This window comes from Amphiura filiformis, chromosome 11, assembly GCF_039555335.1.
Source record: "Amphiura filiformis chromosome 11, Afil_fr2py, whole genome shotgun sequence".
Taxonomy (NCBI): domain Eukaryota; kingdom Metazoa; phylum Echinodermata; class Ophiuroidea; order Amphilepidida; family Amphiuridae; genus Amphiura; species Amphiura filiformis.
Genome location: NC_092638.1, coordinates 26,130,115 through 26,152,068, shown reverse-complemented (window position 1 = coordinate 26,152,068; position 21,954 = coordinate 26,130,115). Strand labels below are relative to the sequence as shown.

The window sequence follows — 21,954 nt, the reverse complement described above, 5'->3', positions numbered from 1 at the left end:
TCAAAATTATCATCTACAAACAGTCCATCAACAAGATCTCTAAAGTTTCCCAAATGTGTGCTTTTCATTCTTGGAGTGCTTCTCTGCTGTCTTCTGGGTAATGGTGGCACCAAAATTGTGTTTCCATAAGAGTGCCACGGGGTGGGGGTGTGTGTGTGTGTGTGGGGGGGGGGGGGTGATTGGAAAATGTGCCCAAAATTTGGCACTTTGTGCTCAGAATTTGCCGCCGAAGTGATGTACCGGTAATATAACAATAGGTGAAAACAATTTTTGATTATATTGCGCTGCACTAGTACGTTCACGTGGTAGCTCTGCATTGAACCATATGCTGATCACTCACACTTGTAATATATCTTTGAAAAGAGCGGTATTGTATTCAATCTATGATTGCAGATATACACAAGTGATGAGTGCAACTTGCTTGTACTGCAGCGTGATATATTCAAAAATTGTTTTCACCTATCGCTATGGTAGTTAATCCGATTATTACATCACTTCAGTGGCGAATAATGGCGTTTTTCAGACATAACTGCTGCCTGCCCCTGTCTCAATGGCAAAATGCACACATAACATCAAACTATATACACATTCCCGGCAAACATAAAAATGTGTGAAAACTTTTTGTTTTTTGTTTTGGTCAAAATATTTAAATAACAAATGTCAGGTTATATAAAGACCACTAGCTTCAAAATATGTATGAAGAAATGCTACAATAATGTTTTCAAAATGTAAAATAATTTTTTCCAAACATTTTATCAACACTTAAATAACAGTATGTTATAACAATATTTCACAGCCTGTGAGGAATTTTGAAATTAAAATGCTTTTTTCCCCTTTACATAACTCAACATTAAAACATTTTCTGGCAACCTTTTGTACATTTTTACAAAAAAAGTAATGTTTTGTTTGCTTGGTTTAGGGACCAGCTTCGAGATCAATGAAGCCCTATAAATATAACTACAGCCAGCACAATATATAAGGTAGCAAGTCATGAAACATGACCTTATAGCCAAAGTGAAGGTCGATTTTGAAAATCAAGGTGACATCATGACCGCAAGGATGTTTTCTTTAATTTGAGATATCAAATGATGCAAAAATAACCAAGTTATGAAATGAAAACAGATGGAACATATAATTCAAAAGTTGCAAATTTCACTTCAGTGTACGCCAATGTTAACCATAGCTGCCCCCATAGATTTGCTTCACAAACAAGTAAGCAGTATGAAAATCAATAATAACACCTTAAACATTGCCCGGGACACATTGCTTATCATTGACGTGGAAAATTAATGCAAATTTCAAATTGTGTCACTTGGTGTTTTCATCAGTTTCCTTCATTTTAACTATTTTACTTTGTAATACATCATTTGGTGAATCCGGGAGCGAGCTATTTCCGTTGGATCCATCTTGAATAACCCTCCTCCATCACACCCCAAGTGGTTTTCAATAACTCATTTTACTTTTCAGTAGGCTTACATCATTTGGTGAATCTCTGATGAACCATTACCATTGGCATGAATAACCCCTCCCTATCCCCCAATCCCACCCCACTCAAGTGGTTTTCAGTAACTCATTTTACAATAGCACTGCTTCATTTGGTAAATCTGGGAGCGAGTTATTACCATTGAATGAGTATCCATCATGAATACCCCTCCCCACCCCTCCAATCCCCACACACCCCAAGTGGTTTTCATTTACAACTCATATTACTTAGCGGTACTTTATTTGGTGAATCTGGGAGTGAGCCATTTCTTTTGGATGAGTATCCACCATGAATACCCCTTCCCACCCCTCTAGTCCCACCCCACCCCACCCAAGTGTTTTTCAATCATTCATTTTACAATTGCAAGACATCATTTGGTGAATCTGAAGTGAGCTAATGGATGATCATCCATCCTGAATACCCACTCCCCCACCCTTCCAGTCCCCACCCCACCTCAAGTGGTTTTCATTTACAACTCATATTACTTTGCGGTACTTCATTTGGTGAATCTGGGAGTGAGCCATTTCCATTGGATGAGTATCCATCATGAATACCCCCTCCCCCACCCCTCCAATCCCCACCCACCCCAAGTGGTTTTCATAACTGATTTTACAATAGCAATACATCATTTGATGAATCTAGGAGTGAAGCATTTCTACCCTACCCCACCCTCCAGTCACCCACCCAACCCCAAGTGAGTAATCAATAACTCATTTTACAAAAGCAGCACATCATTTGGTGCATCTGGGAATGACACATTTCCAATGGTTGAGTATCCATCATGAATACCCCCTCCCCTACCCCACCCCTCCAATCTCCACCCAAGTGGTTTTCAATAACTCATTTTACAACAGCAGTACATCATTTGTTGAATCTGGGAGTGAACCATTACCATTGGATGAATATCCATCATGAATATCCCCTCCCCTATCCCACCCTTCAATCCCCCACCCCACCACAAGTGGTTTTCAATAACTCATTTTACTTTCCATTACATCATTTGGTGAATCTGGGAGTGAACCATTACCATTTGATGAATATCCATCATCTACAGAACTCCAAACCTTTCCACTGGGATGCTGAAGGTACCCATTTCTGAAATCACACATCCTGGGGTCAAAGGTTAACATGTTTCCCGGACAACTAAATTGGTTGTTTTTCTTAAAGCTATCTTCTTTAACTTCATTGACAATAACAAGCTCGGGTAGTGAAGGCTGCATGCTTTTGGTACATTTTCCATTACCCACATTTTGAATTAAATGATCTTTTTTCAAATTTGTGTTATTATGGTCATCATATTTGCTCTCATGAATACATATCCCTTCATCTGAACCTATGACCTGAAACCCAGCGCTTGCGATGGAAGCTTTGGAATAGCTTGCACCTTCCTCATTTTCAAAATTACCATCACTAGAAGGACACTGTATTGCACCCTGTTTTACTGGTGTCTGTTTACAGGTAGGCACTTTACTTTGTTGTACATATGCATTGACATCTGTCGTTTCTTCTTCAGTAACTTCATTCATTTTTGACTCAAAGCCACTCAGGTTAACCTCATCAGGAACTGCTAATTTTTTTAAGGAAATACAATCATTTTCACAACTATGAATTTCAACACTATGAATGTACACTGTGGATGACAAATTAGATGGGAACACAGTAGCTTCTTCACTGGCGACAGTTGGTTGGGTGTTCGTATTTCTCTGTGTTTCACTTTTTGTCTTAATGGGGGAAAGACCTTGGGGAGTAACTGTGTGATAAACTATTTCATCATCATCATCTCTACACTGTCCATCCCCATGGCAACCATCTTCTTGTACATTCATCTCTAATTGTAACATTTCATCACCATTTTCAGTACAACCAACATCAGTCACTTCCACAAGTTTTGTCTTAATGGGGGAGAGACCTTGAGGAGTAACTGTGTAATAAACTATTTCATCATCATCATCATCATCATCTCTACCCTCTCCATCGCCATGACGACCACCTTCTCGTACATTCATCCCTAATTGTAACATTGCATCGCCATTTCCAGTACAACCAACACCAGTCACTTCCACAAGGTGGTCAAACTCCTCCACCTCAGTTTCTTGACTAAAGGAGAAATTTTGATATAAATTCATGGTGACAATATTGTTCTGATAGTTCTTGTCATTATTGGTATTATTGGTGCTGAGGTCCGGTCTTCCTGTACAAAGCTCATCAAATTCTTCTGGTTCCTGAACTCTGAAGTTTGTACTTTTGATGTTGTGGTTACTCTGTAATAAACAAAATACACAAATATTGTGTTTTTCAGTGACATAGATTTCTTTTTGACATTGGGGGGGGATGAGGTTTGAAAAAAATTCTTGAGATATCCCCTTTTGGTGACATGTCACATAATAAGTATATTGTACAAATGTGCACAAAGCATATTGAAGCTGAACTGTGATGCAAAACTGGAAGAAATGCATGCGAAGCGCGAAAAATTGTGCACTTTTTAGGCTAAAATGGCCAAATATGATGAGGTTAATTTTGTCAGAATCTCACATACAGGCATCAACATTGGGGATGATTGTATGGACCATCCCCTATCAAAATATTGGGGGATTTACCCTCCCCATCCCCTCGGGATCTACGCCTATGGTGTTTTTGATTATCATACTTAAATTTTGATGGTTGGATGCAAAAAGGTAGTGAGTATATACTCATATAAAGTCTTCACAAAAAGTAATGCAGCCATCAGTAATATGCATATAGCTTCAGAACTTCAGTTATTTAAGGCTAGATACCATTTTAAAATGTTGCGATTTGGTAGTTCACAGCATCTTGCGAATGGTAGTGAGCTTTCCCCAGTTTAAAAGTTGCAGTTTACAGCGATTAGTGGTATATTACGCAATCATTGCTGCATGTTATTAAAACCCACCATTATCTTCGAGCTGAATTCAAATCAATACAAATATCTGCAACTTTTAAATACAGTGTTTTTTTCTTTAAAAATATTGATGTGTTGTTAATATTGAATGACATTGGATGAATGGGGATATCAAAGTGTGTGTAATTAAACCATCCTTCTTTCTCTGTTTGTGAATAATTATGATTAATAGTTCTGAAGCTATTGTATAGGCATATTTATAACAGCTGCATTACTTTTTGTGAAGTCACTTGTTGAGAACCCCTATGAAAACTTTATTGCAATGTAGTTTTATGTCCCATTCAAAATACACATGATTACATCTAGTTATAGCTGTCAACATTAATACAGTTGTAGAACTATTTTGCACATTAATGCCATGTGCGTATTTTTGGGGGGCTTTGGGGCAAGCCGCAAGCCCCTGGGGTAAAAGCAGGGGCAGCCAAAGCGAAGGGCTGACGGAAGGAGAAGTGGCGGCAAAAGCGAAGGGGGCGGCGGAAGAAGGGGTGGCAAAAAGAAAAAGGGCAGAAAAATTTGTAAAAGTATTTAAAAAAATTCAAAATGTGTTGCTTTTAGGGTGCTAGCGCCTATAATCCTTTTTTTTTTTTTTTTTTGCTCTTCACGTTTTCAAACCACTGAAAAAAAAATTAGGTCAACCTTTTCGGGCTGTAGGGCGGCAAAATTGAATTTTCTTCAGCCCCCCGGGGTAGAAGCAGCCACGGTACGCCACTGCATGTCATCCACATTAAGAAACAATAGCTATAACAATAATCAACTAAACTTTCTACTCACATATACAGCACTGGGGATCTTCACTTCATAGTCTGGTTGTTCAGATAACTTCTTCCAGCAACAGCAGCTGATCATGCATATTACAGCTACAGCAACTGGTAAGACAACAGCTATTACAATGAGTGCATACAAGCTACTTCCTGAAATAAATAAGTCAGATTGTGTTCTCATTGACATTGGGCTATTCCATGTAAAATCCACACTACCCCTGTGGAAGATTTTGGAAATATCTTACACAGGGGGAGTATAAAATTTAAATGGAATTTGCTCATTAACCAACTCTATTTAAAATTCACACTCCATCTATGGAAGATTCAGGTTGAATCCTCAGAGAGTGTATGAAATTCAAATGGAACTGCCTGGTGTGTTCCAGTTGAAATTCATACTCCCCCTCGGGAAGATATTTCCAAATCTTCCATAGGGGTAGTGTGGATTTTAAATGAAATAACCTGTTGCACCAAATATACCGTAACATCTGGGGGCTACAGGAAGAGAAAATTTTCTCAAAAAGAATCACTTCAAGCAGAAATTATTATACTAAGATTAAGCATTTTCTAGAATATTTGGGACAAAATCTAACTGCAGGTGGGCTACTCCTGCACCCAGGACACTAAATAGCCCCCCAAAAAAGATTACTTGTCCTCCACGACTTTTTCAGAATTGGGTCGGTGGATCAGGATTTTTTTTATAATAATTTTTTTAAGTCATAGCCAAAACATGACTGTATGCCTTTAATTAGCTTAATAAATAGCCCAAATAGTTGTGAATTGGGGTATTTCTCTACTGTATACCACTTCATTCATGTTTTTAAAACAGTTCAGAAGTGTGTAGAAACTGTAAAAAAAACCAAGGAAACAAAAGTGGAGTAATAAAATCAAGAAGAGGCGGCTCTTTGGTTAGGACACCTCCTGAGACTGCCTGATGATACCCCAGCAAAGCAAGCTCTTCAAGAATATGAACTACACGTACAACGACCAAGAGGGAAACCAAAAACTATGTGGATATCAGCAATTCAAAAAGAGCTGAAAGAAATCAAAGACTTAACCATAAAGAAAGCGACTGAACTTTTGAGAAAGAGACCTACTTGGAGAAACTTTATTGATGGTGCGATATCAAACTGCTGACGAGAAGCGTTTGTGATGATGATGATGATTCATTTGTACAGTAAAACAAAAACAAAAAAAATTTCCAGATTTTCCAGATTAGGGTCGGTCGGTGGAGGACAAGCAAACAATTTTTTTTTTTTTTTTTGCCTTAGAACAAAGTCCAAACATGGTACTCAAGTAACTTACCTTTAACCATGTTAATAGGTGTTGGTTGAATTGTGGTTGATTCTTTAGGAGAATTGCCAGCACTGTTGAAGGCTGTTATTTCAAAAGTATATTCATATGTCCTGTTTAAACCTACAGACAGTAAATAAAACATCAAAGTGTAAATAATTTTCATTTGTCTTATGCAAATGATATCAAATTGAAAATACTCTACACCTGCATGAATAATACCCGGAGCACTCAACTTAAATTTTGGTATGGGTGTGTGGCACAGAGCGCCAAACTTTGGGAACTAAGAACTGATTTTTGTGCAAAATAGAAGCTTGATGAAATGAAATATCAACTTTTTTGGGGGGGTCTAGTGAATTAAAATTGGGCCAAATTATAGGCTGTGGAGCTTAGCTAAAATCCAAATTTGAGCTAAAGAGCTACAATTTGTCAGATTTTGAGGCTCAAAGAACTGAAGCATGATCCAAATGTGTGTCTTAACTGCCGGATAACCTGAAAAAGGACCCTTTACAGATGAAACTGTTTAATCAATACAAAAGAAGGAAAACAAAAGGGCAGTATGAGAAGGTGTGTTGTGTAATTGTGCAGGTGACATTTTCTTCAACTGGAATAGCCCATAAGCTTACTCTACTTTTATCTAAATTTCCACAAAGGTGCTACCATAGACTAATACAGAATATTTTCCAACTAGTCAAATGTCAATGTGCACTGTATGCTGTGAATTCTCGCATATTCATGAGATTCGATTGTGCCTGTCTAGTAGGAGTTTTGTCTGTCGCACTTCATGGAACAATCGGCCCTCATTATCGGGTGATGCTGAGACTTCCACTGTTTAGTTGATCTCTTTAGTCCATGGGTGCAACTATTAGGACCTGAGAATGATTTAAAAACTCAAAGAAGAGACATACCTTTTACAGAAAGTGATGTGCTGTTTGCATCAGCCGAATAATTTCTTCTATATAAGGTGTCCGTTTCCAGTCGACCAATAACACTAACACTGTAACCAAGAACCAGGCCATTTCTTTTTTCTTCTGATATAGGCTATGAAATGAAAATATAAATATTTATTGCAATTGAAATAGACCATTATGGTAATTCTTGAATTCTTTTGGATATTAAACCATCAATGACACAGCATATCATAAAAACTGCATAATGAGAACAGGGTTGCTTGATTTAAATCACATAATTTTTATTCAAAAATATCACTGATTTAAATCAACTTTTTCTCATTTTTTTACCATTTTTGATAAATGTAAGTTAATTTCTAATCCCACAAAAACTTGGGATTTCTCCCCAGTTTTCATCAGTCAAGAGAAACATTGGAAATTTACTATTTTGGGCAAATATTGCAAAAATGTAAGTCAAATTATGTGACCCCACCTCTGAAACCCACTATAGAACCCCTCTAAATTTCACTACAGAACCCCCTCCCCCCCTATAGACCCCATGCTCTTCCTAAACAAAAGGTGCAACCACTGATTTGAAATCCAATTCATTGAGAACTTCTTACCTTCCATGTTAGAATCACATTAATGAGTTGTTTTTCCTCATGTTCTATATTACTTGCAGTGAATTCATTGGGTGCTGCTTCTGGAGCTATAAGGGATATGAAAACAAAAGACATAATTACAATGGGTTCAATTCACTCAAACTATACAGCCAAACAAAAATGATGGTTTGCCTGTCCATAGACCACATTTTACAGATAGGTCAGACAACTGGTAAAAGTTTTTTTTTTCTTTCTCCAAAAGTGACCAGCATGCCAACATTCACACATTCTCACTCAGGTCTAAAACTCATTAAAGGACAGGAGGCATGATACACTTCAATTCTTGCCAACAACACTTTTGTTTGTACAAACTTATATTCCCAAGTTTTGAGTTAAATTGCTGAATCAGTTTGGAAATTAGAAGCAAAAATTTGTATTACACAGGTCACTATTTACGCCAGGGGGGAATGGAGGATTTCAATTTTTTTTTGACGAAAAATTTCCTGTCCCCCCTCGCTTCCATTCAAAAATACCGTATTCCCCTATTTCTCCATTTAAAACTAAACATTCCCCCCTCTTTCCTGGCAAAAAAAAATTGCATTCCCCTCTTTCTCACCAAAAAAAGTTTTATTCCCCCTAACATTCCCCCCTAGTATAAATAATGACCACTCCCTAATGCTGTGGCCTGTGACACATGCTCTTGAAGAACTATATCATTGTGCTATTCCAGTTGAAATCCCTACACCAGATTACACCCCCTATGGAGGACATGACCTTAATCTTCCACACAGTGTGAATTTCAAATGGGGTTACCTGAATGGGTGATCAAGGCCATGTCTTCCATAGGTGTGTATGGATTTCAACTGGAATAGCCCTATACGTCAGGAGCCATTGTGCTATCATATCTTTGTTATACTATCTAATGCAAGCATCAATTTAAAACCTTAACCTACCCACCTCAAGCCTCGACATATATCAACATTGATTTGATGCAGATGATTGAGGTCATACTTTCATTGACCTCAATCAATGGCATCGAATCAATGAGGTGGGTAAGTTCAAGCTTCCAATTGATGCTTGCATAAACAAAACATAATGGTTGGTTCAAATAAGGTTATATAATTTTTTAATATGTTGGTCTCGATTTTGGTTTGGGTAAGGGTGTGCAGTTTCAAACCATACCCTAAAAATATACCAAATTTGTTGATAAAGAACAAAATTTGTGCTAAATTTCAATTATTCCTGTTCAAAATTCGGTATTAATCTGCGAGGTGAAATGGCCCGTCGATTACGAGCTGATCAAACTATAATAGTATTTAATTGTTGACAAAATATTTTTTATCATATGTTGCAAAAGCAAAAATAGTTTACAATAACATTTTAAAATGACTTAAAAATGTTGCAAAACATATCTTGTGTTTGGTGGGTTTTTACCTTCTTCCAAGAGCCTGGTACACTGCACCTGTGACCACTCACTCCATTGCTTCTCCTCATCTGATTTTCCACCATTCAATACATTGTTTTCACTGGATATTTGAATGCATACATTGGAATAAGGTGGATGAAGTTTATCAATGCCATATGTTGGATTGCAAATATCAGCCTGAAATTGAAATAGTACAATAAGAGTTGGGTTATTGTGATCAAAAATGAAAAAAAAAAGTTTTGAAATGTGGACTTACGAAATTGGATATAATAAAACAAAACAATTGGTGGCCCAATCCTCTGTGCTTCCACTGTTTTGTTTATCTAAGCAAAATAAATCCAAGATGATGATAAATTGATAAATAAACATATTTGAAAAGAATCTATAAGAAATTACGGGTGTGGGGGGCATTGACATGAAAAGGTGGTACGGGTATGTGTGGCAGTCATCACAGGTCCAAATTTTGTGATCCCAATTCTGAAGAAAAATCTAATTTTTACATGCAAGCCACTATTCCTTCTCCCCCTTCCCCGAAAGTCCACATTTTGTAAGTCCCACATATCCTTAAATAAAACCCCTGCCTGTGAGCTTGATCTTACCATGTTGTGTTGGTTCACATTTTCTGTATAAACCCACTGAGGTCCTCCATTGTCATTTTGATATCGTATTCTATATCCTAATTTGTTGCAGAGTGACCTTTTATTGAACACAAACCCTGGAGGTGGTTGCCAAGTAACAAGGATAGTGTTGCTGGTCTCAGCCTCCAAGGAGATTCTTTCGGGTGGCAATGGAATTGCTGGAATACACACAAAGCACACATTAAAAACATGGGTTAATTAACTAACCGGAACTCGGGCATGCATGCATTGCACATGATGCCATGACGCAAGTCATATACACAGGGAATTACTGGCCGGGCCATCAAAACTCCTGTGGCTACAAGTCGGTGATCTTGTGTGGGGCACCAGAAGGGTCTATGGTTCAAATCCTAGGTGTGCCAAGTAACTTCTGTTCATCTTCTCTCTTTTTTTGTTCATTCTTCCCTTTCCGATAGCCAAAAACCATGTTTAGCTTTAGGGTTAATGTGCAGTTTCTTTGCTAGTATTTAGCTGCAATCAAGAAATGTTTGCACGCTCTGTCTTACTAAATGTATTGCACTTATAAATCACCATCCCTCTCCTCCAAATTCAATATTGATAAAATCACTTTTGAAAATGGGTTCTCCAGTCTCCCAAATATTTATTGAGGGGGAGTGGGGATGGGGAGGGAAAGGAACCAGGAATAAATAGTTATACTAATCTCGCTAAACTTGAAGAGCAGCAAAAAAGAGTTCCAACGTATTATCAAAGTGTGCCAACTATTTTTTTTCCTTGATTGTAGTCTTTTGCTTGTTGGTATTGAACAAAATGTGCTATGTCAAACATAATGCCCACACAAAAAAGTCATGTAAGCAAAAAGAAGCACATACACATTTCATGTGTAACACCCAGCCACCCGTGGACAGCAACACCCCTAGGAGTTTGTGCTATCTAACTGGGGACATGCAGTTTTGCCTTACTGCAGTTGTGTCCACAAGTTTTCAAAAGTGGGGGGAGGGGCATGATTCCCCCGACTGTTCAAAAATATATGGCTTGCTTCGCTCGCCTGTAATAGGTAAACCACAAATATTCACCAGACACACCACTTAACTCAACTAAAAGGATTTATAATGCGGACACACTATCAAAACAAGATGTTCAAGGTGTAAGGGGGAGAGGGGGCAAGACTTTTCACAGGGGGCAGCTGCCCCCCTTGGCTGCACCACTTGACTCGCTGTACACCTCTAAACACACCTCCACATACTTACCATCGACAAATATACTGAATTTGTCTGGATGAATCATGTCAGTAATGACCATGCCAAGTTGGTTCTTAGTAACCACTCTATAGTAATAATGATCACCACCTTGAAGCGGTACATAACACACATTATCTGCATTAATGGACACTGCTCCTGGCACCTCTTCATCACAAGGTGCATCTTCCCATCTGGAACTGTAAGGAAATTGATAGAAACATAATAATAATCAAGAGTTGATTACCAATCAATAGCTGCACTATAAATATTTTTTCCTTCACTGTAGTTTGAAATGCTAATAAAACAAAATTGTATGCTATCAACAGTAGATAGTTGATGAAGAACTGTGTTATCCGCAGCAAATTGTTGAAGTACTGTGCTATCAGCAGTAGATAGTTGATGAAGTAGTGTGCTACCAGCAGTAGATAGTTGATGAAGTAGTGTGCTATCAGCAGTAGATAGTTGATGAAGTAGTGTGCTATCAGCAGTAGATAGTTGATGAAGTAGTGTGCTATCAGCAGTAGATAGTTGATGAAGTAGTGTGCTATCAGCAGTAGATAGTTGATGAAGTAGTGTGCTATCAGCAGTAGATAGTTGATGAAGTAGTGTGCTATCAGCTGTAGATAGTTGATGAAGTAGTGTGCTCTCAGCAGTAGATAGTTGATGAAGTAGTGTGCTCTCAGCAGTAGATAGTTGATGTTATATCCTTCATTAATAGATTCTTGTTCATTGATTGGTTAAAAGTGTGTCACGTGATCAAAAATAAACACACTATTCTGTAAAGAAGTGAGAAAAAGTACTATTTACGTCCGTAAATAGTACCTCCAAGCCGTAAATAGTACTTCTGGATATTTACTATCTACGGATAGCAGCATACCCACGTCGCAGTCCATAAAGCATAAAAATAATATTGAACGTCGACATTGACTATGAGAATATTTTGTCACTGCCGTGAAACGACAACACAAACATGGCGAAATATTAAATCAAGCTGGAGTGGCTGCTCTGCTGAAAAAGATTCATGATTTCAGCTGTTTAATTTGAACTTTTTTACCAGTTCTAGTGCAGGAATATTGACTGTATTCAGACCAACACTGACATCATAATCAGCTGACATGGTAAGCTTAAAAACAAACACTGACAGTGCGAGACAAGTCTCGGACCGGCTAGGCCATGAAGGCAGCTGGCCTAGTAGTAGTAGGCCTACCGTGCGCACGGAGGCCAATCCTGATGCATGATGGCCTTCGAGTTTACACGTAAATATTTTTTACATGTAAATCTTTTAACTAATCAATAAACAAAAAATCTATGAAAGAAGGCACAGTGGAATGAAGATACAACTTGAACAAATAAACACTGACAATGAGCAGTCAATGAGTAAGTTTTACACCTGAACATGACAGTGCGAGTCTGGACCGCCTAAACCGGCCTACCGTGCATCATGTGCATAGGCCCTACCCAGGCCCATTTCGAAGCATGGTGGAGTTTTCATGTAATCTTTTAACCAATCAATGAACAAAAAATCTATGAATGAAGGATATAAAACAAATATATACTGCCTTCATTCGAGGCTCTGGTTAAAACTATACACCCTCGGTGAGATCAATAGTACTATTTTCCTTCGGGGCTGCGCCCCTCAGGAAAATAGTACTATTGATCTCACCGAGGGCCCATAGTTTTAACCAGAACCTCTCATGGCAGTATATATTTGTATAAAATAGTGTGCTATCAGCAGTAGATAGTTGATGAAGTAGTGTGCTATCAGCAGTAGATAGTTGATGAAGTAGTGTGCTATCAGCAGTAGATACTATAGTTGATGAAGTAAGAAGTATGCTATCAGCAGTAGATAATTGATGAAGTAGTGTGCTATCAGCAGTAGATAGTTGATGAAGTAGTGTGCTATCAGCAGTAGATACTATAGTTGATGAAGTAGTGTGCTATCAGCAGTAGATAATTGATGAAGTAGTGTGCTATCAGCAGTAGATAGTTGATGAAGTAGTGTGCTATCAGCAGTAGATAGTGGATGAAGCAGTGTGCTATCAGCAGTAGATAGTTGATGAAGTAGTGTGCTATCAGGAGTAGATAGTGGATGAAGCAGTATGCTATCAGCAGTAGATAGTGGATGAAGCAGTGTGCTATCAGCAGTAGATAGTGGATTATGTAGTAGTTTTTAATGGCAAAATGATAAAGCAGGTGCTATCAGCAGTAGATGACAAAGTAGTGTGCTATCAACAGTAGATAGCAAGTAGTATTCTATCAACAGTAAGATGATGAAGTAGTATTCTATCAACAGTAGATAGTTGATGAAGTAGTGTGCTGTCAGCAGAAGAGAGTTGATGAAGTAATGTGCTATCAGCAGTAGAAAGTTGATGAAGTAGTGTGCTATCAGCAGTAGATAGTGAATGAAGTAGTGTGCTATCAGCAGTAGATAGTGAATGAAGTAGTATTCTATCAACAGCAAGATAATGAAGGAGTGTGCTATCAGCAGTAGATAGTTGACGAAGTAGTGTGTTATCAGCAATAGATAGTGAATGGAGTAGTATTCTATCAACAGCAAGATAATGAAATAGTGTGCTATCAACAGTAGATAGCAAATGAAGTAGTTTTCTATCAACAGTAAGATAATGAAGTAATATTCTATCAGCAGTAGATAGTTGATGAAGTACTGTGCTATCAGCAGTAGATAGTTGATGAAGTAGTAATTGTCAAATTATTGCTATTTCCAAGAACAGCAACATCAGCAGCAACAACAGCAACAGCAGAAGCAGCAGCAACAACAATGACAACAACAACATCAGCAGCAATAACAACAACATCAGCAGCAATAACAACAACAACAACAACATCAGAAGCAATTACAACAACATCAGCAGCAATAGCAACAACAACATCCACAGCAGCAATAACAACAACAACAACTATTTACCCTCTTGTTTGTGTATGCGTTGCAGAGTATGATTCAACTCAAGATGGGTGTCTATCTCAGAATTATTCCATACACAGTATCCATAGTTTATATTTCGACTAAAACATGTGAGGCCCTGTACATTCCCAGGTGGTACTGTATAAGAAAACAGTAAACAGACAGACAGTCAATAGTGACCGCAATGCAATTGGATGTACCAATGTATTGGCTTGATAATTTTGCCAATTAATCACATTTACACTGACAACATTGAAGTGGTATTTTTTAACATGGATGCATTAAGGGATCCAAAATGAGCGTTTATTGCGTTTCGACAGTATTTTTTGTGGGACATGAGAGCACATCAGACCTATCGAATTGCATTCTGAATACGAAGTATGTCTTTCTGATTTCAAATAATTTTCATTTTTTTAAATCACAATATAATACAAATTTTATGACAAATTATAAAAATTTGATATTTTTCAAATTTTGATATATAACAGTCCTCGAAGTAAATTATATAAATCTAATGATATATTCTTAAAGTGTATGTAGCAGGGAGGAAAAGCCGACGGTCAATTGAAAATTTTGACCTTTCATATTGAAGATATGGATTTTTTCCCAAAAAGACCTAATTTTTTTTTGGTGTTTTGGGAAAAAAAATCCATATCTTTAATAATGAAAAGGTCAAAATTTTCAATTGATCGTCGGCTTTTCATCCCACCTACATACACTTTAAGTATAAATCATCAGATTTATAAAGTTTACTTCAAGTACTGTTAAATATCAAAAATATAAATTTTTAATGATTTGCCATAAAATGTGTATTAAATTGCGAATTTCAAAAAATCAAAATTATTTGATATCGGAATGACATTCTTCATATTCAGAATGCAATTCGATATGTCTGATGTGCTCTAATGTCCCAAAATAAATACTGTCCAAACGTTCATACCCCAGCCCTTAAGGGACGATATTTGACATTGTACTTTAGTTTTAAGATAATGCACATCATATCCTAAACCCCTTTAAAATGAATTTCAATTGATGGTAAAATATGCTCTAAATCAAAAGTATTTATGGTCAGATGAGAGTTCTCTTAATATATTACATTTTTGATCTGAATCTGAATAATTCATTCACTTACATCCGACTTCTAGTTGCACATCAACTCTGCTTGCATCACCACACTGCTCATCATCCTGAACTAAACAACATGTAAACAATCCACTATCACTAGCTTGAACACTAGACAATAGCAGTTGAGATGTCCCATCTTCCAGTACTTGGTATCCATGGTAACTGTTGTCAGGGAAGGGAATGGACCTGTTGAACCACCTAATGTCATAGTTGCCTAAAGAGTGACCACTGGGTACAGCAACGGTGCAGTTGAAGATTGCTTCACTTCCAATTTGTGTGATATAAGATAGAGGACATGCCGACACTGAAACTAGTAAAAAAAGAAGAGGAACTTTATTTAGACCAGTGATTGCCACCCAAAATCACAATGGGCTCTTCCAGTTGAAATGCATCTGCCCCTAAAGCAGTATACAGACTTTTTATTGTACGTACAATATGTATGTTATTTAATCTATTGCCATTCTATTTCCAGTAATGTTTATGTTCTAACGAATGTTTCATGACGTAAAATCGATAATATATTTCTGCTAGATATTGTATGTAACATATTATCGATTTTACGTCATCAAACATTCGTTAGAACTTAAACATTACTGGAAATAGAATGGCAATAGATTAAATAACGTATATATTGTACATACAATATTGTACGATACAATACTCGGAGTCTGAAGCGCTTTACACTTCATTAGGAAGATATGACAATTGTTATTATAAAAGCAGTTTTTTATAATCACCAAAAACATGATGAGCGGATCCTTATGGTCTGTATGCACAAAAGAGTTAGACTGGGTCTAAAGTTAGACCGGGTCTAAGTGGAATTTACTTCTGTCAGAAATGGGCATTTAATCACACTTTCTTCATAAAATGACAAGCTAATTTTAAAGATTCAAGTGTAAAGTTCAACAACAAACCAAATTAATTCATCTTGGAACACAGGAAAATATATTTCTTGGTTAAACTGAATTCCACTTAGACCTGGTCTAACTTTAAACTCAGTCTATCCCTTTTGTGCATACGGACCTAAATGTTCATTACTGACTACATCCCCTGCCCCTACAACTAAGACAAACTGCTCAAATCATAAGGGCAGATAATTGGCCTTTTCATGAAAATAATGAAGGTTTTGGTCAAAAATGAAAATGTGATTTGGGTGCTGGGCAGTTACATAAAACTTGTAATCAACTTTTATTAGCCTAATGTCTATTCCATTCACTCACCATGCTCAGTGAAAGCACAACAAGGCAAACATAATAAATATGTGACACAATCTGGTCCATGGGGGCCAAAGGAGACATTTTTGAAAATTGAGTTTCTGTAATTATTACATTATACATACAATAGGCTATCAATTATTGAAAACAGCAAAGGTCTAGCATACTTGGTTCTAAAGTTATGACGTTTTTTGATGTCTATTTTCTTATGTATTTTATTGTTTTTTTACTCCACATTTTTACCTTTATCTCAGTTTCAAATTTGCCGCCTTTGGCGCTCTATCGTGTCACATAATTATATTACATGTTATAGGCTACATTCAAAATCAACATAAATAGCTCTTTAAACACAACTACTGAATTAATTAGGCTATTCCATTTTATAATCCACACTACCCCTGTGGAAGACTTTGGAAATATCTTCCACAGGGGGAGTATGAATTGCAAATGGAATGAACACATTAGGCAGCTCCATTTGAAACTCACCCTCACGCTGGAAGATTCAGGTTGAATCTTTCTCAGAGGGTGTAAAAAATTCTAAAGGAGCTGCCTAATGTGTTCATTACATTTGAAATGCATACTCCCCCTGTGGAAGATATTTCCAAAATCTTCCACAGGGGGAGTGTGGATTTTAGATGGAATAGCACATTCAAGTTCAAGTTCACCAGTCTCACAGTTTTTGTGTCATTTTGTACAATGCTCCATAAGGATCCTTTATCCAAATTTCACAGAATTGCTTCTTTTCACATCATGACATTTAAAATAAACTACTGCTGCCATGCATCAATACACATGAACCCGGCGGTGAATCTCTAAAAAGATTGTCTTTTGTAGGTTTTTTTGTGTAGAAAATCATTATAGTACAATGTAATCAATCTTAATTTGAGCATAATCTATGATATGAATTGGTTTGATCTTAGATCAAGCCAATTCAAATCATAGATTATGTATCATCTTTCTGCTTTTTGTTGTATATTCAGAGCCACAAATTAAAAAGCAGTGAAAATATTTCGGATCCATAGGGTATGTGTTGTGTTTGAAAACCGTGAATAAAACATAAAAAAATTGTTCAGAATAGTATAATCTTGAGAAAAAAAACACCACCTAAAATATCCAAATATACAGTATTATAGAAGTGATTATTTTTGCATGTTTAATTTTTCACACTTGTCAATTTTGAACTACTCCTGATTTGAGTTTTTGAATATAGATTTGTGGGTAAAGAATATTATTTGCATGTTTTTATTTGCATGGAAGCTGTGCTGTCATTAGGGTTGTATATTGTTGACAAAGCAATTTTCCCTAACTTTTTGACAATTTTTTTGATTGTCAACAAGTATGGACTAATTGTCGACAAAGACTAGTCATTAAAAATATTAGAGATAAGCTTAAGATTACAATTATTAATCATGAAATAACTTCTAGGTATAAAAAGAAAATAATAATTGAGCAAAATGACAATGATAGGGTGGATTAATAGATTTTATTTTGTAATAGTGAGTTACCGATATGATTACATGCAATTGACAGTACATATTTTGATGTAAATAAACAACACATAATGTGGTCTCTGAATTTAATATTTTGACTTTATTGATGTATTGCTTTGTCCACAACTTGCTCACGTCGGATTTGACGATTGTAGACAATGAAAATTCTACTCGACAAGACGACAACAACCCTAGTGGTCTTTGTAAAAATTCTTTCAGTTGAGGGAGGGGTCCAAATATTTTACATGCTTGTTCAGTGGCGTATCAGAGTTATTTGTCTCAGGGGACAAAGATAAAAAATTCTGGTGTGCATCATTTTATCATATCAATTGAAATTTTGTGCAACAGGCTAATTTTCAATTTTACATTATTTAGTTATTTATTGTTATTTTCTTGGGGTGATTTTAAGGAGGGGAAGGGGGTGAAATTTCTTTGGGAAAGATGGAGCTAGAAAACCAAATCATCTTGGGGATTTACCAACCCCTCCCTCGACCACACTGTAGTGCAAGAAAAGCGTGAAAATTACTGTTCATAAATTAAATTTTCCATAAAGTTCTATTTCCTGGTTCTATTTGTTGTATTGTTGATTTGACTTGATTCATATTTTATGTAGTTTTGTCCAAACACCTGTTACTTTTTTGGCAATTTTCCATGTAAGCTTTCTCTGTGGGGTCGATAATCTATTTCCTGTATTCCTTTCAAATTTCTCTCTTTGTAAATTTTGTTCATGATCAGGGTCCAGCGTGCCACCCATATTTGTATTATGGATTTTTCAACAAATTATTTCTTAGTTATCAATTGGCTATTCCAGTTGAAATCCATTAATCTTCCACCGGATCTGATTGGTTTTTTTTTGCTCCTTGTTTTGTCTGTATCTAAGTTTTACGATTCCTGCCTATGGCCTGGTTCCATGGACCAACATCCCATCACAAATGTGACTGTGCACCACAAATGAGCCGTAAAGTCGGCCCATGGTCAATTTTGTTTTAGAAAATATATATAAGCTTTAAAATGGTTTATCATTTGACTTCAAATGATATCCAGAAGCGGGGTTATGTGCTCCACATTGTTGGTAATAAATATCAAACAGTCATAATTGGCAGTCATTTCAAATCATCCCCAAGTCAATGAGGTTCAGGAATGTCCTCTCATTGTTGGTTAAACATACCAAGAGAAAATACAATGCTTTGTAACCCACCACTTGAACAGGATTTAGCCAAAGCAAACAAAGACTATAGAGCTATTTAAAAATTCTATAGACATAGGTAGAAGCTTATTATCCTCTTCATCAATAGGGTTATTGGTTGGTTTAAAAGGTGTTGGACTGGCGCTATCAAAATGAGATACATGTAGAACCAAATTGAGGTACCTATGAATACGAGCTTCATGCACATTTTACACTGTAACTCAGAATACAATTTGCCGACTTTATGGCTCATTCATGGTGTACGGTCACAAATCATGTCACATCACAGATTAACAAGGGCTCTTCCAGATGAAATCCACACACCTGCTGGCATTAACCCTAACACCCCATGGAAACCACTGCATATGCATGAATCCCAGGGTCTGCGATGACTCAATCACCCTATGTTAACCCTAACACCCATAAATACCATGATGGAAACCACTGCGCATGCATGAATCCCAGGATCTGCGATGACGCAATCACCCTAAGTGCTATATGCTCACGGAATCGCTGCCCGGGGCAGCGTAACCCGTGTGGCTACCAGTCGGTGATCGTGTGCTTGGCACGCGGGGGGGGGGTCTAAGGTTCGAATCCCGGGAGTGCCAAGTGACTTCTTTGTTCATCTTCCCTCCTTTTTTGTTTGTTCTTGAACTTCTGATAGCAAAAAGCATGGAACAGTGTTAGGGATTAATCTCCACTGCAGGTGGTGTGAATTTCAATTAAAGGAGAATATTACTGATGAAAACATATGCTTTAATCTGTTATAAACGTAATTATTGAACACATATACACTGGTTTTACTGAAAACGGGATGATATTTACCACAACGACAAATAAAATGTGCCGTTTCCCACCATGTGGTATTTAAGTCTTGCACCGGATAGCTTCACGCTCTAGTGCGGGTACAGTGATGTCATAGCTATTCAAAACCTTTGCAGGGGCGGATCCAGGAATGTTCAACTTAGGGCAGCCACTACCGCGGCTCAGCGCCCACACAAAGTCAGGCACTGCTCTGCAAAAATTAGTGTGTGTGTGTGTGGGGGGGCACGTCATGTGCGCTCCCCCTGATTTGTGAGCATGTCGACTTCACTGTACCCACACTGAAATGTATGAAATAAAATCTTAATATCACGGGCTGGAACAGACACATTTTATTTAATTTTACGGTAAATGCTGCTCCGTTTTCAGTAAAACCAGTGCATATGTGTTCAATAATTATGTTTATAACAGGCCGTTGCAACTTCTATACTAGCGCAATACAAAAAGATGTCGACAGCGTCGGCTTCCCCTGTGTATTACCCTGTGCTGATAGCCTACTGAAAACTGCAGAAAAATGCTGCTGCCACCTACGGCCTACTGCGTAGTGCTGTGGAGACTTATGCTAATGACAGAAAAATGCTGCTGCCATCTACGTCCACATGTTGCAAGTGTTGACGTCACTGACCTCACGTCGACGAACGGAGTTGCAATTCCATCGCACTTTGTGCTCTATTCTTCTTCCATGTTTATAACATGTTTTCATCACTTGTATTCTCCTTTAAAGTTACCGTACCTAATTTAACACTCCCTGTGTGGAAGATTAAGGTCATGTCTTCCACAGGGGGTGTATGGATTTCAACTGGAATGGTCCAGGCAATACTCACCATTTTTGTTGACGCTAATGGCAACTTTGCAGCACAGTAGAAGAGCAACACATGTCGTGCATAACAGATTGTAGTTCATGGCGTAGGTCCCTATCTTGCCAGATGTTATTCAATGTTCAGTCTGTGGTAAACAAAATATAATAAAGGATCGTGAAAAACATCAGATGTGATAATAAATAACCATTGAGCCAATCAATTAGGGAAAAATATGAAAGGTTGGAGCTTTATGTGTCTAATAAAGAGATATTTTGGGTAAAGTTTTATGGTGTTTTTTTTTTCAATTCACACAAGCACTGTAAACAGTAATGCATAAATTGTGTTTATCTTCAGCTCAAATTGGCTAGTGGTTCTCTACATCAATTTACTGAAAAAAAACACACCATCATTTTGGCACTTTAAAACTCTGTTCCACATCTACAGAAAGCACTCTCATCTGACCCAGAAGGAGGTGTTGTGAGTATTTCTTAAGATCAAGATACAGTACATGTACTGTAAGTGAAAAATATTTTTGCATGGCTTTAAATTTGTGGTTGCAAAAGGTGTGACAATTAATCCCTGCAAAATCTTCCTGTAGTATTTGAAGTTCTTTACAAATTTCACAATATATAGACGAATCCAACAAGCCAAGTCATGGTCAGGATTTGGTCGGACATCTTTGGGTAGCTGCTAGCACTAACCTGGTGTTTTGAGCGTCCAATTGTGCAAATAAAAGCCGCCTAACACTTAGAGAAGATGCAAGGACGAGGAGGGTTAATAGAATAATAGCTAATAATATATATAGTGGAGATAATTCCGCAGGTAATCCTGTCGCATCTATTCATGTACATAGTCCTTTTGTTTGCAAGTACATCAATGCATAGATACGGCGTGTAGTTAATCCGATTATTATGTCACTTCAACAGCGAATAGACCAGCTGTGTGTTTTGTCGAAGGGAACTGTATTGTGTTGTAAACTTTAATCTTTCTTTTGTCTACCTGTGTTTTCGCAGAAGGTGTAAACGCGTGATGGAATGCAGTTTAAAATTTCTGCCAAGGCCAAATTATTTCACATTTTGAGTGCATTTTAGCCGACGGCTACCCAACTAAAGGCTGTTAGTCAGGTGTAGGAATGTGTGAATTTGGATTCCTCTATATACTGAAAAAGTTAATTCAAGAGGAAACCGG

At 37.3% G+C, this 21,954-nt stretch overlaps 1 protein-coding gene across 1 annotated transcript in view; it reads right to left on the bottom strand.

Annotated features, from left to right (window-relative positions):
* Window positions 1–2,447: 2,447 nt before the first annotated feature.
* Window positions 2,448–21,954, bottom strand: part of LOC140163591 (uncharacterized) — a 47,839-nt gene continuing 28,332 nt past the window's right edge. The window contains exons 3-14 of the mRNA XM_072186905.1: window positions 20,791–20,911; window positions 15,262–15,564; window positions 14,133–14,267; window positions 12,640–12,703; window positions 11,216–11,403; window positions 9,969–10,165; window positions 9,378–9,546; window positions 7,965–8,050; window positions 7,360–7,492; window positions 6,464–6,574; window positions 5,172–5,311; window positions 2,448–3,744 (exon numbers count right to left, since the gene is read on the bottom strand). Coding sequence (XP_072043006.1) covers window positions 2,452–3,744; window positions 5,172–5,311; window positions 6,464–6,574; window positions 7,360–7,492; window positions 7,965–8,050; window positions 9,378–9,546; window positions 9,969–10,165; window positions 11,216–11,403; window positions 12,640–12,703; window positions 14,133–14,267; window positions 15,262–15,564; window positions 20,791–20,869 — 2,898 coding nt within the window. The 5' untranslated portion in view covers window positions 20,870–20,911 and the 3' untranslated portion in view covers window positions 2,448–2,451. The remainder of the gene's footprint in view (window positions 3,745–5,171; window positions 5,312–6,463; window positions 6,575–7,359; window positions 7,493–7,964; window positions 8,051–9,377; window positions 9,547–9,968; window positions 10,166–11,215; window positions 11,404–12,639; window positions 12,704–14,132; window positions 14,268–15,261; window positions 15,565–20,790; window positions 20,912–21,954) is intronic.